The 16,421-nt window shown below is 44.3% G+C and overlaps 1 protein-coding gene across 4 annotated transcripts in view; it reads right to left on the bottom strand.

Moving 5' to 3' along the window:
* The window catches only part of JAM2 (junctional adhesion molecule 2), a 50,754-nt gene extending 36,777 nt beyond the window's left edge, over positions 1 to 13,977 (bottom strand). The window contains exon 1 of one of the 4 annotated variants that reach the window (XR_002044716.2): positions 13,693 to 13,973. Coding sequence is in view for 3 of the 4 variants with exons in the window: in XM_010395737.3 (XP_010394039.1) it covers positions 13,693 to 13,747 (55 nt within the window). In the remaining variant the exon portion in view is untranslated. Of the gene's footprint in view, positions 1 to 13,692 lie in introns of all 4 variants that reach the window. The other 3 variants (XM_010395737.3, XM_010395738.3, XM_010395739.3) reach the window with 3 other exon arrangements.
* Positions 13,978 to 16,421: the final 2,444 nt, after the last annotated feature.

The raw sequence follows: 16,421 nt of genomic DNA, 5'->3' as shown, positions 1-16,421 counted from the left end.
TCAAACACAGCATACAGATGCAGGATTGCAGCTTTAAGAGCAACACAGTGTAGTAGAAAATTTTTCCCCTTTCAAAACTGATTAGTCCCATTCCAAAACTGAGGGTGTTTAAGTTACTAACATATCTACACTGGTGTCTTGGTTTGAAAGACAGGTGTCTGCCAAGGAAGGCAGGAGTCTCCCTTGAAATGAAAAAAAAATGCAACCCCCTTCCCTCCGAATTATTACAATTTTGAAATTAAGGGGCTTTCAGGCAAAGATATGAGGAATAGAAATAACAGTTCTTTACTATTATATATGTATGTGTGGACAACAAGGCAAACAAATAATAATAACTATGGCAGTAACAGCAAACAGAACCACAAACCCGTGCCAGCCTCTCTCAGCTGTCAGGCCCTTTCCCCTTGGGTGCAGTTCCTCTCACAGCCAGCAGGGGCGCTGGCGGCTCCCGGTGAGCAGGGCAGGTGCGATGGCTCCCCCGTGGCTGCAGGGGGCGCTCCGGAGCAAGCTCAGGGAGCACGCGGCACTGGTGGCCTGGAATCCCGGAAAGAGATGGAAGAAAGGCTTCACAAACCCCCTGGGCAGCTGATCCTGGTGTCCGGCAGGACCCTCGGGAACGGCAGGCTGGAACAGCAGGGATGAGCACAAATCCTGGGTGGCAGATGAGATGTATTGAACTCCGGAGCTGCAGTGGGAACCCCTGGAGGTCTGGGCAGGCAGCGCGTGTGGGGCTACAGAGTAGCGAAGGCTTGAAGCAACGGCGGGGGCAGGGCGGCCGCAGCCCGGCTCCCAGTGGGGCAGGGAAAGGCAGGCTTGGGAATCCCAGGGTCTCTCCAGTAGAAGGAAGGCAGCCGAAAAAGCAGAAGCCTGCAGTGCTGACGAATTCCTTCCAGCCTCTCTCTCCATCCAAACACCAGGAACTAACAGCCCACAAGCCCAGGTGAAAGAAAGTAGCCAGATGGACCCCTCCTCCTGTGGCCAGGTCTTTTGTTTTTCTTAAGCACCCAGTAATTTGTCCCCCTGGCAGCATGTATGGGGAAAATTCTTTAAGAGAAAAAGTAAACAGGAGAACTCCTAAAACCCCAACAACTGGACATACTATTTAGTGTGCCTTGAGATAGGGTTAGCTTAGGAAATATGTTCTGCATCTGAAAGTCTGTACATACAAGAAGAACTTGCTGTCCCCCTCCTCTTTCTCTGTTCACATAGCTTTCAAAAGCTTTTAATAAACTTTAAATATGTGTAAATGCTTATAGAGGCATCATTTAATTCTTGTCTCACAAAAATCAGTCCTCCCAACAGCTACTTATGTCAGAAAGCCACTGTCTTTCAGCAACTGGACAAAGCCTCTGTAGCACTGTTTTCCTTCCTTTCTTACCCCTCAGCAAGGTGGCTAAGAATTTAAACACAACTGGAAAGCAAGTAGTAACTGCACATGCATTGTTCGTGTTTTGAGTTGTAAAGATACGACTGGAACATAAATTAAATAAAAACAGTGTTCAGTGGCAGGGAAAAGGCAGAGCTGAAAAAATTTTTAGTCAGTCTCTCTACAAATATTGCTGATTCCCTGCTGACAAAGCTTCCCCAGATGACTTTCTATCCCCCAAAACATTATTTATTGAAAGGGTCTGAAGACAAGTGCTATAAGTACATTAACTTCTGCAAATACCCCTGAGCCATCATTTCAACAACACTTCACTGAACTGATGCCTTTTCCTGGTCTTAAAATGAAGAGGCATACATGGTTAGAAGGGGAAAAGGGATTTTACCTTGGTATTTATGTTTAAGGATCCTTAGGTGTACACGTCCAGGTCATATGCATCAAGATGTACCCCACCGAGTCTTTCCCTGTGTCTCTGTGTCTCTCCTCTCGTGTGTCCCCCCCAACATTGGGTATAACATTATAGGCTTTACTAATTAGCATATCTATCAAAGATTCCCCAATGAGAGGTTCAAGTGAGCCCCCCCTCCCCAAGGAACCTTCCCCTGGATGGTTCTATCTTGGTTTAGAGAATATGTTCTGGAGAGGACCTTGGGGTCTGGGGCACACTGATCCCTAGCTACGAAGCTTCTAAAATGTTTAGTCTCTTAGCTTAACAAACAAGTCTAAGAATGTAGGGAAGAAGCACCAGGAATACAGAAGCTGTAAAAAAGTATAACAGGGGTATAAAAGAAAAGGCAAAAATCTTCATGGCATCAAACACATAGAGAATAATTCCATTTACTCTTTATGCCTAACACATTTCAGAAAAGCTCTGTATCATGTGATTCAAACAGCACTAGCTGATGTCCGGAATGTAGGTCTTATTTAGGAAAGGAGAAAAAAAAACGCAATCGACTTACAAGTGGAATTATGTGAAGGCTTCTTACATAGACTGGCAGGTAACAAAACCATAAACTACTTCAGCCCAAAAGGCCACTTTTTGATATCTAAGCATACTTCCACTACAGATGCGTCTCCCTACTTTTCTCTACCTCTTCTCCCAGGCACCAGGTTGGATGTTACCAGAAAATCTGGAGTGTCTCAATGTCTTTGCTTTACTAGTCATTCCAATACTACAACAGCATCTGTTGCTGCCTGCTCTGAGCTTCCCCTCCCCCTCCCAAAGACACGTGCTCCTGCCCATGTGCTCCGAGCTCCTTTGTTCCAAGCGCGGGCAAAGCCAAATGTAACTCAGACTCTTTAGCAGTGTCTGATTGGCCGGTCACCCCGGGTCCGCCCCCAGTCCTCCCCTTTCCCCTTCTCCTAATAAAAGATGGTCGAGGGGAGGCTACGCCCTCTCTCTCAGCTCAGCAACTTTCCTGTGAACATCTCTGGTTGTCTGTCTCATTTGAAAGCTTCTAACTGCAGGGAATTGAGCGAGCAGGGAGCTATATTTCTCCCTCTTTGCTTCTGCTGATGGTATTTGCTCTGCAGCTGATTCAGGTACCAATTTTAGAGCTACTAAAGTGCTAGATTGCCCTTGCTACCTCTCAAGGCTGCTCGAGGCTTTCTAAGGCATTGAAATACAAGCGCTAGCTGGTATAAAGCTGAAAAGATGCCTTCCACAAGCATCATCAAAATCTTACAAGCACTTGCTACTACCTGTCTGTCCCAATGCTTCCTCTTTTTTACATTTTCAGGTGCTGTATTGCTCTATTCCAATACTGAAATACTGATTTTCCTTATAGAAGCTTCTCAAATGATTATGACAGTCTCATGATTCAGTGACTCACATTACACCAGGGAGGACCATTATGCTGGTGAACAGAAGGCCACAGCAGCATTCATGGCAAGATACAAAGAATAATCAAACACTGACTAAAAATAAAACATTTACCTTTCACATGAAAATATTTACTGACATTTAGATGGAAAGCTGCTGAGGCTTCTTGCAGGATAAAGACATTTTTGCACAAACTCTTCCACCATCTAAACGTTGCTGTTAATGGACTTCTAATTGGGCTTTATGTGGACATTAGCGCATAAAGGAAAAAAAAAAAAGGAAAAGAAAAAGGGAGATCTTCCCTACCTTTCAAGGGGAACCCTGTGATACACGTTTGCTCTTGGGGGAAAAAAAAAAGCACAGGAGGTGCGGACAGACACAACCCCCCCCCAATAAACCAATAACACAACAAAAGAACTCAACCCAGCAACATTAATCACACATTTTTGTTTCTGAACAGTGGTAAGATGATATCAGAGATGTCTCCCTTTGATATTCTAATACTTTGGGTTTAGAGATAATCCTCTTCTATTTAAGCATTCCTACAAGTGTTGCAAAAAAGACGGAGTTGCTTATGTGCAGTATAAATTTCTGACTGGAAACTTCTAAGTTTCAAGCAATTAAACAATATGTATTTGTCTGGTAGAAGTTACTAAAGAATATACCTTTTTCCAGATCTTGTTTCACCCCCTCTGCCATGGGCAGGGACACCTTCCACTAGACCAGCTTGCTCCAAGCCCCATCCAACCTGGCCTTGGATACTTCCAGGGATGAGGCAGCCACAGCTTCTCTGGGCAACCCTTGCCAGAGCCTCACCACCCTCATAGGGAAGAACTGCAGGGATTCCTGGCCAGCAGTGCTCCTAGGTCCTGCCACACCAAAGCCATCACTTCTCATCCGCACCCAGACTTTTCTCTATTTAGGCAGGAAATCAGACTGCCCAAATACGTAAGTATTGTCTTTTGTTATTAAATAACTTGGTCAGCGTGCTTGAATCCCAGTCTTGGAAATGCTCAGCACCACTACTTTGGACAGTGTCAAAGCTGAATCAAAGTCTTGTCACACTTCCCAAAATCCCAGTCAGTCTGGCTCATGGGTACATGAAGCAAGAGACACAAACAAGAAGCCAGGAGTTTAAGAGAGAATTTCTCTCCTTTGTGGGTGACCTCCTCAAAGACTGGAGAAGGGGCAGAAAAATCACTTTAAGTGGCCCAATAGTCTAAAATGCAAATGTCTTGGGGTGACTTTATGATTTATATCCCATGTCGCTGTCCTATGCCCAGAAATTAACTTTGTGCCTTTCTATGCCTCTAAACTGAGCTGAGAGGGGGAAGGAAAAAAACTGAGCAAAACTTTTTCAAAGCAGTTTGCAGCTTGTTCAAGGTCACACAGAGATAGCATTTTTTTTCCAGCTGCGGCAGGGGAGGGAGGAGGCACTCGGCTTGCGGCTTTCCAGTCAGCTTTTGGCCAGTGGTTCAGCTTCTTTTTCTCCGGAGAGAGACTGAGAGTTGAATTTTTTTTTCCCCTTCCCTGGAATTTCGGATTTTCCCCCTTTTCTGCTGGACTGCTTCAATATTAGAACACATCAGGAGGACTTTCCACCGAGCGCAGAGGGCCTGGCCCTGGGCCAAGCCCCAGCTCCAAGGATACCAAAGGGAGGACTCTAACACCTTCCCAGGTTTTTTTCTCCACAGCGAGAGATTTTATTATTTAGCATTGTTTTCCTTTTCCCGTGTGCTTGTTAAATAAATAGTTTAATCTCCTTCACTTTCCTTCGAGGAAAATTTATTTTTCCTGAACCTGGTGGGGGAGGGGTGGTTGTGTCTTCCCTCAGAGGATATATTTCTAAATTTGGCCAAACTGGAACAGCAAAGAATCAATATTTACTTTTAAGGCCATTTTATCGTAACAGTAAGGGTACTAGAGCACAAAAGTGACCCAGAGCATGGACCTAAACACACCAACGCATTCTACAGGTATTGTTTTAGAGATGTTTTTTGTCTTGGTTTGAAAGACAGGTGCCTGCCAAAGAAGGCAGGAACTTCCCTTGGAATGGAAAATACGACCCCCTTCCCTCCTAATTATTATAACTTTGAAATTACAGAGGTTTCAGGCAAAGATATGGGAAAAGGCATAACCGTTCTTTACTGGAATATATATATATATAAAATACAAGGCAAACAAGCAACAACAGCAGCAACAAACAGAAAAAACCCTCCAGAGACCCAACCACAGCCTCTCTTGGCTGTGGGGTCCTTTCCCCTTCAGTGCAGTTCCACTCACAGCCGGCAGGGGCGCTATTGGCTCCCGGCCAGGCAGGGTGGGTGCGATGGTTCCCTCGTGCCTGCAGGGGGCGCTGTGGCGTGGGCTCAGCTGCCTCTCCACGTGGTTAATGGCGCCTCAGCTGGTGGGACAGAGAGAAAAGAAGCTCCCTTTGCAAACTCACACAGGGCAGTGGGTCCCGGTGCCCCTCTGGATGGCAAAAAGGACTGTAGCAGGAACCTCAGAGCAGCAGGCTGGAACAGCAGAGGGGAGCACACCTGGGGTGACAAAACAAAGTGTAGCAAAAACTCCAGAGCTGCGGGGTGTCTGGGCTGTCAGGTTAAAGTGTAGCAAAAAGCCTGAAGCAGCGGCAGAAGACAGTGGAGCTGGGCAGTGGCAGCTGGGAGACACTCCCTCCAGATGGGGTCGGAGTCCCGGGTTTTCGCTTGAGGCACCCAAGCAGGTGGTCTTGGTGCTCGAGGCACGAGCTCTGGCATGCCCCAGGTCAGAGAGAGTCCAGCTGCGTTACTTCTGCGCGTCACTGAAGCGACTTCGGCATCAGGAAAAGGGCTGCTGGCTGAGCTAGCTAGCTGGCTTCATTGCAGAGGGAACATGGCAGGAGCCGATGGTATTGGCTCACGTTAGCTCGGAGACAAAGGAAGAGAGAGGCTGTTCTGGTCTGGCTTCTAACAGGCTTATTGTCAGAAGTTTTGCAACCCAAACAAGCTCGGAAGGGATGGAATGAGACGGGAAGGCCCCCCCTGAGGCTTGTCCTCAGTTTTATAGGGAATTTGAAAACCGCGGTGAAAGGTGAAAACAACCAATGAGTTACAAGCCAGGGGGAGGACACAATGTAACAAGAACCACTGGGGGGCGGGGGGGGAACCAAGAGGCGGGAGTTATAACAAAGAACCAACGAACAACCGAGTAACCGAGAATTTTCCCGAACCAGGGGAGGCGGCTTGTACCCGGGCACTGCCCGGGGGAGTGCAGCTTAGGCTTCTGAGCCGCCCATCGACCCACCCTCTGAGTCTGCCCCTTCGGGAAACTCGATCCAGGGGATGGGCTGGGATTGACTGGCATCACACTGCCCCAGCCCCGCAGTGGGCTGGGTCACACCAATAGTAAGGGTCCTTTCCAGTGAGATCGGGTGTTGAAAAGGTCTCAGTACAATAGCCGCTCTTACAAACAAAGGCTCACCTATGGTAGGAGAAGCAGTGAAGGGCTGGACTCCACGGAGGCAGCGAATTCTCCCTGCAGCAGCCTGACCATTCTCCTTTGGTCCCGAGAATGAGAGACAGCAAGGAGCTGAGCCCAGTCCCTGTGACTGTCCCCAGCCAAAATCTCGCAGTATCTCTGCACTTCCCAAGAGAAAGGCCTCCAGCTAAGAGGATAGCCAACTGCACCCTTCCGCCTCCTCCTCCTCCTAGCCACATCTTTTGTCTCATAAGTATCATCGTTCTCATCTCTTAGGCAACAAATGGAAGAAAATTCCCTGAGAGAAAGAAAAAAAAAAAGGAGAAATCCTAATGTCCAACATTTTTTTTACTCATTTTTGCCAGTACAGCAGCTAGAAGGCTTCAGTTATGAGCCAGGGCCTCCAGAGATAAATACTGTCTATATATTCTAGTGGCAAACTGCTGTCTGACTAGATAATAGGCATTCAAATGCTAGTTTTCTGCATGTATTTTCCTCATATTTTTACAAGTATGTCAAGGACAAACACCTGTCCAACTCTAACATACATAAGTCCTTAGCATAATCACCCCCAAGATTGTCTCCCAATTCATACTGGGCACTTTCTGCAGGCTGAGATACAATCATTTTGGTTTCTATATTATATTGCTTTGAGCAAATGTAATTTCTCAGGAATTTTCCATTATTACCTCCAAGTAATATGTTAGAAGTTTGTGAACAACAAATATAGCCTGTTTTGTTAAAATTATCTGGTATCAAAACAACCCTATAATTTTTCCATCCAGACAATAATATATTTTGTTTCCCTTTGAATCTGATCCAGTGCTTTGGATGGGGTCAAATCATGTAGAATCCTTAAGACGTTAATCCACCTAAGAGCTATGAAATATATCTATTGAAACTTCATACTCGTAGGGTCTGTTCTTTCCAGCTCAAATCTGACCATTTCATACCTCTTTAAACAATCAGAATCAAATTTTAGCTATTTCAATTCAAGTTTGATCTTCCCATCTCTTACTGAAAACTGCTAAGTTTTGAACTTTTGAAAAGCTATCATTCAAAAAGGTTTATTACCTGATTTTTTTTCATGTTTTCCCCTGCAAATAATCTTTGGGAGAAAATGGATGCCTGATTTAATTTCTATTAACCAGAAAGGCTTACAGACTTACTAGTGGTTCAACAACTACAACTGTTACATGACTTGCTCTAGTTCAGAAATTGCTATTTTCCCCTTCTTTCTCCAAAAGCTCCTTCACCTCCTACTGTGTTAGAAACCAACAAGCAAACAGGACTAGATGTTCTGCTGCCAAGCTTACTTTCTGCCTAGTTTAAGCAATTTTATGTAAGCACTTGAGTGCTTGATGATTCATTGTGAGCACAGAGATGACATAACTCATTGAAGTCCTCCAGGAAAAAAAGTGATTTTGGAAATACAGGTGAGCGCAAGCACCGGCAATCATCCAAATGCTTCTCCAGCCTCATCTGCTGTCTCATTCTTTGAAATACATATTCAATTCGCTAAAAAACACCAGCCTTTACATGAAGGAAACAAATAATTTGTCTTGATTACAGGGCACCATAATATTTGCTTTAAGCTTCCTGAAGTGGAATTACAACACAATCACAGTGCTTTGAGGAAGACATGACAGGCTTTTCTGCGGAAATGTTTTGCTAAAACTGATGGTTCTTTCAAAAGTACTGGGGATGGGAGAAGACAGAAAGAAAAACTTTAACAAAGTTAGCTTTACAAAATTGGGGTGGAAGTGGTGGGAGAGGGGGTGAGCTAACCAGAACAGAAGGAATTACTTGAAACAAAATAAACAGCTTCCACGTAACATTTCCCTCAGTTTCCATTAAAGTGCTCACTCCATGGTACTGAACTAGAACTGAACTAGCCAGTAAGAACTTGTAAACCATCTCTTTTCCCACATATATGCAATACTGCCACAAAGTTATCATGGTGGAGAAAAAAAAACCAGCAAACCAAGAAAAAACAGCAAGACAGCTCATCCACAAGGACACTATTTTATGCAAATTTTGTTTTGTTTGATATCATTATATAACTTCAAGTGAACTTCAAGGGTGTTTAGCCATTCCATATGGCCCTGGCAAACAGTCTGCAAGGGCAAATACAAATGTCTACCTTGTGCTTCAATTGCTTTAATATACAAGATATTTATATCGCAATGTGGACATTTTGGGTACCCTTCCTTTACATAAGCATTTGCACTGGAGTCATCTCTAGTGTTTCTAAGGAAGAGTATGACACTAAGCCTTAATTTAAGAAAAGTGTTCTTAAAAGGGATCACCATGTGCAGGGAGCCAGTGTCTTCAGAAGTGCTCCAACACCAAGACTACATTTTGAGTGTTGATTGATTCTAAGTAGATCATACCCGATGTAAACTTTTACATCCCAATTGCAGAACTAAGTTACTAGTTGTTCATGGCTCTCTAAAAGCACTACCAGCACAAATCTACTCCCCCTTGAACAAAGGAAGCTTGCTTACTGCTACTGCAGAAGGTTCACATGCATGTCACTGTCTATCTTCAGTGAAGAAATATTACTACTACTCATGCGAATTTATGAGGAAACTGAATTTTCTTAATATCAGATGTGCAAGAAGATTCTCCCATACTTCACAAGAGGACTTCTCCCTAGTGACCACCAGCACTTGAGAAGAAACAAAAGCACCTGGGGCACCCTTGGAGGAGGGGTAAGTACCTGCTGTAGTATTTTTAGTTCACTTTAAAAACAGGTCTGCACGTACCCCAAATAACATTTGGAGTTAGTCAGTGAACACAGACAAGTTTGGTAGCTCTAGGTCATGAAAAATGAAACCAGGTGTTTTGTTAAATCAATCAACTGAAAAGAAAAGATGGTGTCAAAATTCAATTACCTCTGTGTTCTCACCAAATCATTTGCACTGGCATCAGCCAGTTTCTGAAGCAGAACCTGGCAGCTACCAAAACAGGATGCAGCAGGAATTATAGGTATAATACAGGAAATAATCACGAAAATATCTTTGTGTAATTCAGTTAAATAGCTAATGGGAGGGAAGACTTCATCCAGGTTCAATTAGATCTGCTAATGACAGTGGTAGTTTTAACTCTGATTATTAATGCCAGATGCCCTGTGATATTAACAATTACCAGAAATACGTATCCTACAACATGAACAAAGAAATGTTGCAACATTAAAGCTGAGAAAACAGGACCTCGGAGGCTAAGCAATAACAAAGGCAAGTCCTCCTGTTGCCTACATCCACCTTAAAAAGAGACAAGGAATCGCAACTGTCTTGATGTGACATTTCCAGGCATGTTTCTTGTCTCCTGTGTGCAGTGAGGGAAGACAGCCACCCTCATTTTCTCTTCTGCACATCCAATAATAGGCTGTGGAGCCAGCAGCCTAGAAGAATGATACCATGGGGCCAGCCAAGGAAGAGCTCTCTCTGCCTCCTCTCTGCTGGGGATAGACAGGAGGGAGACAGAACAGTAACACTTCTGGCGGAGCCTTCTCAGGAATACAGAGGCCCTTCCAAGCAGCATGCCCAGGTTTAAGGAAAACTGCATGACTTGCTGAAATGCAGCAAAACCATGATTTCTGAGAGACATGCCAGTAACTCACAGCCAGTTTCTTCTGGGCCCTGAGGATCTAAACAAGAAAGTAAAATTGTAAAGGTTATAAAATAAGCTGGACAGAACCTTGTATCCCTTTTAAAGACAGAAATAGTCTTCCCACCATGTCAATTTGTATCAGTTTTAGAAGCATCTGGGTATCTTGTGCAGCATCACCATAGTCATAAATGAAAAATGTTAGGCTGAAGACTAGAAACAAACATTGCTTTTTTGTACTTAGTTTTCATTTGTTTGTTTATATATTAGCAGCTTATTCTCCTCTTACAACTTATGTTGGAGTATCTAAGAGTCTGTGCATGTTTCTAAACCTTGAGCAGCCTTTAGCAAAGAAATACCGCTTCTCACCTAAACCAGCAAGAGAATGAACATTCAATTGATGCCTCTTCCCCTACTCCCGCTCCAAAACCAGGCAGTCTGCTTTATAGCATTATGTTGAACAGATATTACTAGAGAAGGATGCAGTCTTACAATTTAAGAAATCCCATCTCACCTAAATATGGCCTAATTTAGAAATCAGTTCCTACCAAGCTAATCAACAAACAAACAAAGAGTGTTCAACAAAAGACTGAGGGTTGACAATAGTCTCAAATTTGAGTACATCAGTTGTGTATCACATAGAGTCAAGAAAGTATAGTTTAAACACTTCCACTGTCAATTCTCAAAGCAATGCAAGTCATGCTTTATGATTTCTTGTTGGGGGGGGGGGGAGGGGGAAGAAACAAAAGGCTTCTTTGGTCTAGAATCTCTGTACCTGAGTGAAAGATTTCTGAGGAATAAGGAGTGGGGTTTTCTTAAGCCAAAATAAACAAATAAACAAAATATCACCTTATTTATTGCTCAAACTACCCCAAGTGAGCTCCAAATATTTATGTAAGACTACTATTTATTGCCTCTGCATTGTCCTCACACAGACACATTATACTGCATTTGTTTCTAGCATCACCAGCTGAAGTCTAATTTCAATGTGCACTAATGTTCAGAAGAATCACACCTAGATGCTTCACAGAAAGGCCAGTTGGTCAGTGCATACTATCTCCTCCCAAGAAGCCATGATGGTTTATAACAATAATTTCTGTACATATTCTGTCTTGTCAACAGAGCTCACAAGTCTTATGCTGTGGCACCTTTTACAACTTTCAGATGTCAGTTTCAGAAGCTCATGCCAAGAGAGAACATCATTAAAGACCCCCAGTTCCCTTACTTTCCCCTAAATTAAAGATGGAAGGGAAGATTAGCTCACAGAAACTACAATTTCTGCAGGTCATGAATATTTCTTAGCAGGTTCTCAATGAAAAGCAATCCAAACCTCATCTACTTTGGCTATGCTGATGCCCTGTGATCAATTTATACAGCTTTTAATTTTTGCAGCTTAACTACCAAGAAAGTTCTCTACACCTGCTCCACAATATAACCACAGGTTGGAAAAGACCTCCAAGACCATTGAGTCCAACCTTTGACCAATCACCACCTTCACAACTAGACCAGGTCACTGAGTGCCATGTCCAGTTGTTTCTTGAACACTTTCAGGGATGGTGACCCTACCACCTCCCTGAGAGCCCGTTCCAGTGCTTTACAACCAAGTTCCATGTTCTTCCTGATGTCCAACCTGAACCTCCCCAACTCAGCCTGAGGCTGTATCCTCTTGCCATGTTGCTGGTTGCCTGGGAGAAGAGGCCGACCCCTATGCTGCTTGTGAGGTATCAACCACTACTTTCTTTTCCTCAGTAATTTCTGCCCATTTCCCACCATCTCCAGAGAATATGGGTCCCACATAAGAGGCTGCTCAGCCCATATGCCTGACTTGGACACCAGAATTACCCAGCCTTACTGTTAACGTGAACACACTCCAGCCACAGGAGCAGCAGCAGACTCCTGGTTGCCTGGATTTCTGCCTGGTTTTCCTCTGGCTCCCACAAACAATAAGCATTTGCACACCCACTCACCTACAGTCACTTTCTTAATGAAAAGACTTCTTATCAGCCCCTTGCTTGTAAACTTGCTTTCCACCTGGTATTTCTTTGGAATTGGGGCAGGAAGGGGAAAAAAACCCCACCCACCAAGAAGAAACCTCCAAGTCTGATAACAATGTAGGCACCAGACTTTGATGCACTGTATTGCACTCTCTATCATTTCCTTAGCAGTCAAAGCCAGCACTGGCAACAGACAACTAACCAGAAGGCTGAGCAGCCTGAACACACTGAAACGTGTCACCAAAAAATACCACAGCAGCTTCACCTGCTCAGATATATCATGCAATTAAGAAGAAATGAAGTAAAAAAAAAAGAAAAAGAAAATCATATTTATTATTATTATTTACTATGTGAAAGAGGATTTCTGCACTAGCTGTTCAGCTAACAGCCCAACAATTCTATAAGGTCTTGTAGGAGCAGAAAGAGAGGAAAAGACCTATCAGACATGCATCACTTCAAGTCTCTCCACTACAGGACTCTGCAAAAAAAAGTTTACACACACACAACTTTCTGTTAGGTAATGTTCTGTTAGGAGGAATGAAAGGTAAACCTCAAAATATACCCAGCATCAGTACCATGGATGTTCCACATCTTCAACGGATTGAGAATCCATCCTGGACTGGTCCCAGGTGGGCATTTCATTGCACGACTCTGCTACATAAGTCTTTTCAAAACACTATTTCCATGTACAGCCCTTTCCCCAAAAAACCAATAAGACATAAGAAGCATACAACAGAAGCACTGTAAGATGTGATCTGAAAGTGACAGCCGTATCATGACTGGCACTACTAACACTGTTAATTCACTGGTTTTGTGCAGGTATGTGTCCGGACGATCTGTTTTTTCCTATTATTTATGCGTGCTTTCTGGCTAGGGAATCTTTGTCCAACTTTTTCTAACCTTACCCTTTTGTTTTTAAGGAGTTAGGACCATAAAAATACTAGAAACTCAAGTCTGTTCTGGAAATGCAGCACCCAGTGCTGGCAGCAGAAAACGCGGTCCCGCCCTTTGCTCATTCACCTTGTAAAGGCCATCAGAAAAGCAAACTACGCAGCCCGCATCCTAAAGTTTGCACGGTGGCAGACGGCCGCTGACTGGCACTTAAACCAGCCTGGCCTTAAACAGGTTACATCTGCCCGAAAAGAAGAGTCACATGGAAAGAATCAGCGCACACCGCCCTGGCTGTGGCGGGGGACGCGCTCGTTCATGTTTCGCTCTTGGAGACGCGACTTGGCTCCTCTCTCTCCGGGATGAGGGAGGGAAAGCGACACCTCCAGGAGCCTTCCCCCTCAATATACACATAGCGACTTCGCGGGGGCCGTCCCCCCACAACCCAGCGCCGTAGCGGGGCGGGGAGCCCGGGGTGCTCCCCGAGGCGGCGGTTCGCGATAGCCCCGTGGGGCAGGGACGCGGCCACTTACAGCTCAGGACCCCCACGTAAGCGAAGAGCAGCAAGCGGAGGCTGCGGTTCGCCATCTTCCCTCGGCGGCGGCGGCGTGGGGCGGTGCCCGGTGGGCCGGGGGCTCAGCGCCCGCGGAGCTGTTGCGATAGCCGGGACGCAGCAGCCGCACCGCCCGTGCTCTGCCTCCTCCGAGCCCGGAGCCGCCCCAAACTTTTAACGTGTCCGAGGAGGCGTCTCCCCGCTCCGAACGCAGGAGCCAGGGCTGGAAGCGGGGATGTGCCCTGGCTGCTCGCCCGCCCGCCCGAGAGCGGGGAGCCGCGGCGGGCAGCGGTTCCGGGAGCATCCCTCTCCTCTACCGCCCTCGCAATGCCCCCGCGCATCCCAGGGGCCGTGTTGTGTTGTATCCAGCAGCTCTTCTCTCCGTTTTGTTCATTTATTTGTTTATTTTTAAGCTGGTATATCTTCATAAGCTCAAGGACATTTGTTGCAACAGAATTAACTTTTCGTTAGGAAAAGCTGAAACTTCTCGAAGAAAAGCGTTGTCCCTGTTGGTGCGTTTCCCTCAGGCAAATCCACCCAGGCTGGAAGTAAGGATAACGGGGTGAAATCACGGAAAAAACATTGGGATATTCCGGCTAACAAAAAAGCGATGTTAGGGCGAGGCGCTGCTTTAAGGCAAAAGAAGTCGCAGTGATTTCTTTTGCCTGTCTGTACTGCTGGTCTGGACAGAATCCCACCTACATCAGGAGATTGGTCACACGGCGACCTTCAAAACTTTTTAGATGATTATTTTATACCAGACTAGGAGAGTTTTTGGTTAAATATACAGGTGGTGTAATGGCCCTTTAAATTTATGAGTCAAGGAAAATTACTCATTGTGACAATTAATAGTGCATCTGAGTAGTTTCCAGTGACATCTTAAAAATGCATTACCACTGATATAAAGTAGTCCTATAACAAGAAAAGTATCACAAGGTTGGTTGTTTTTTTTTTGGTAATCAGAACAGCAATGCCGGCTATATTTTGTTTGAGGGCAACAAAATAAAGAAAGATAATTTATAAATAAATTCTCTAACACCTATTTTAATGGAGAGCAAGGAAGTAGGATGCCATGGTGCTCTTCATGGCAAAGTCTTCTTAGTTTATTTTTCATGTGGAAAAAATGTATACAGAACACAAGTAATATTTCTTTAAAAAATCTCATTCATATATATATATGTATATATGTCCAGTATGTATTATTGGTATGGTGACATGCATTTAATAAAATCAAAACTGTCCCACTGAAAACAGAAAAGTTTTTTGTGTGTCCCAGTACATCATAGCTTTAGGCATGTACAAAGGTTCATTGATTGCAGTAGGACTGCTCTACTATTTAAGGTCAGACAATGATAGAAATGTTGTCTTGATATAACATTTAAATATATGGCAGGAGCCTGGTGGAAAAGGTCTAAACATGGGGAATTTTAAGAAATGGCAGTATGGAATTAAATTAAAGGACAGGTGATAGGATGTTATTAATACTGATGGTTGATGAAAAACTAACATGCCCTGGTCGTGTGCGCTGGAAGCCCAGAAACCCCCTGTGTGCTGGGCTGCATCCAAAGCCCTGTGGGCAACATGGGAGGGAGAGAAGGGATTCTGTTCCTCTGCCCCACTCTGGTGAGACCCCACCTTCAGTGCTTGCAGCCAGATCTGTGGTCCCAGCACAGGAAGGACATGGACCTGTTGGAGTGAGTCCAGAGGACACCACCAAGGTGATCAGAGGGCTGGAGCACCTCCCCTATGAAGAACAGGGCTGAGAGAATTGCGGTTGTTCGGCCTGGAAAAGAGATTGCACAGAGACCTCACAGCAGCTTTCCAGCATCTGAAGGGAGGCAGGAGAGGGACTCTTCATCAGAAAAGGTAGTAACAGGACAAGGAGTAATGGGTTCAAACTGAAAGAGGGAAAATGCAGGGAGCATGATGGCACAGGTTGCCCAGAGCAGCTGTGGCTGCCTCATCCCTGGAAGTATTCAAGGCTAGGTTGGAGGGGCTCTGAGCGACCTGGTCTAGTGAAAGGTGTCCCTGCTCATGGCAGAGAGTGGAATGAGAGGTCCCTTCCAACCTAAACCTTTCTGTGATTCTACAATTCATTAACACAGGTCTTATACTATAGTAAATCCATTTAAATGAAAAGGTTTTATACAAGCATGAGGTCAGAGTAAAGTTCCTTTTTTCTGTTGACTGTTTCATTTCTCTTGCAAGTGAAGCAAATTCCAGGATTGTTTTCCCCACATTTCTCTGACTTCTCCTAGTATGGTTCATATTTTCTTTCCATTCCCTTCTTTTATTTCAGCAATTACTAGATCGTGATTTCTCTGTTTGCTTTATACAACTGCAGGAAACACCAGCAATTTAATGTCAGTATTTTGAAGGCATTTACAGAATTATTGGAAAAGTGGTTGTAATGCATATAGTTCATTTAATATATACACTTCTTCTCTATGTACTTTGCTCAACAATGGTATTCTTAAAAATACTGTTAAGTACTTTGTTAGAAGAGCACAAGACTGCTATCCATATTTTTAATTGTTTAAAGTTGAATGTAGTAGAAATGTTTTCATTAAATAACACATAGAGCCCAACATGGAAGAATTTGTTTGAGATACTCAGTTTAACAATTATTCTTGGAGAACTTTCCATAGACTCTCCTTTTTAGAATAATAAAAATAGTCTATAATTAACATCTGCACACAAAATGCCAGT

Source organism: Corvus cornix, chromosome 1 (assembly GCF_000738735.6).
Source record: "Corvus cornix cornix isolate S_Up_H32 chromosome 1, ASM73873v5, whole genome shotgun sequence".
NCBI classification, from domain to species: Eukaryota; Metazoa; Chordata; class Aves; order Passeriformes; family Corvidae; genus Corvus; species Corvus cornix.
The sequence above is the reverse complement of the archived record's forward strand: the minus strand, read 5'-3'. Positions and strand labels throughout refer to the sequence as shown.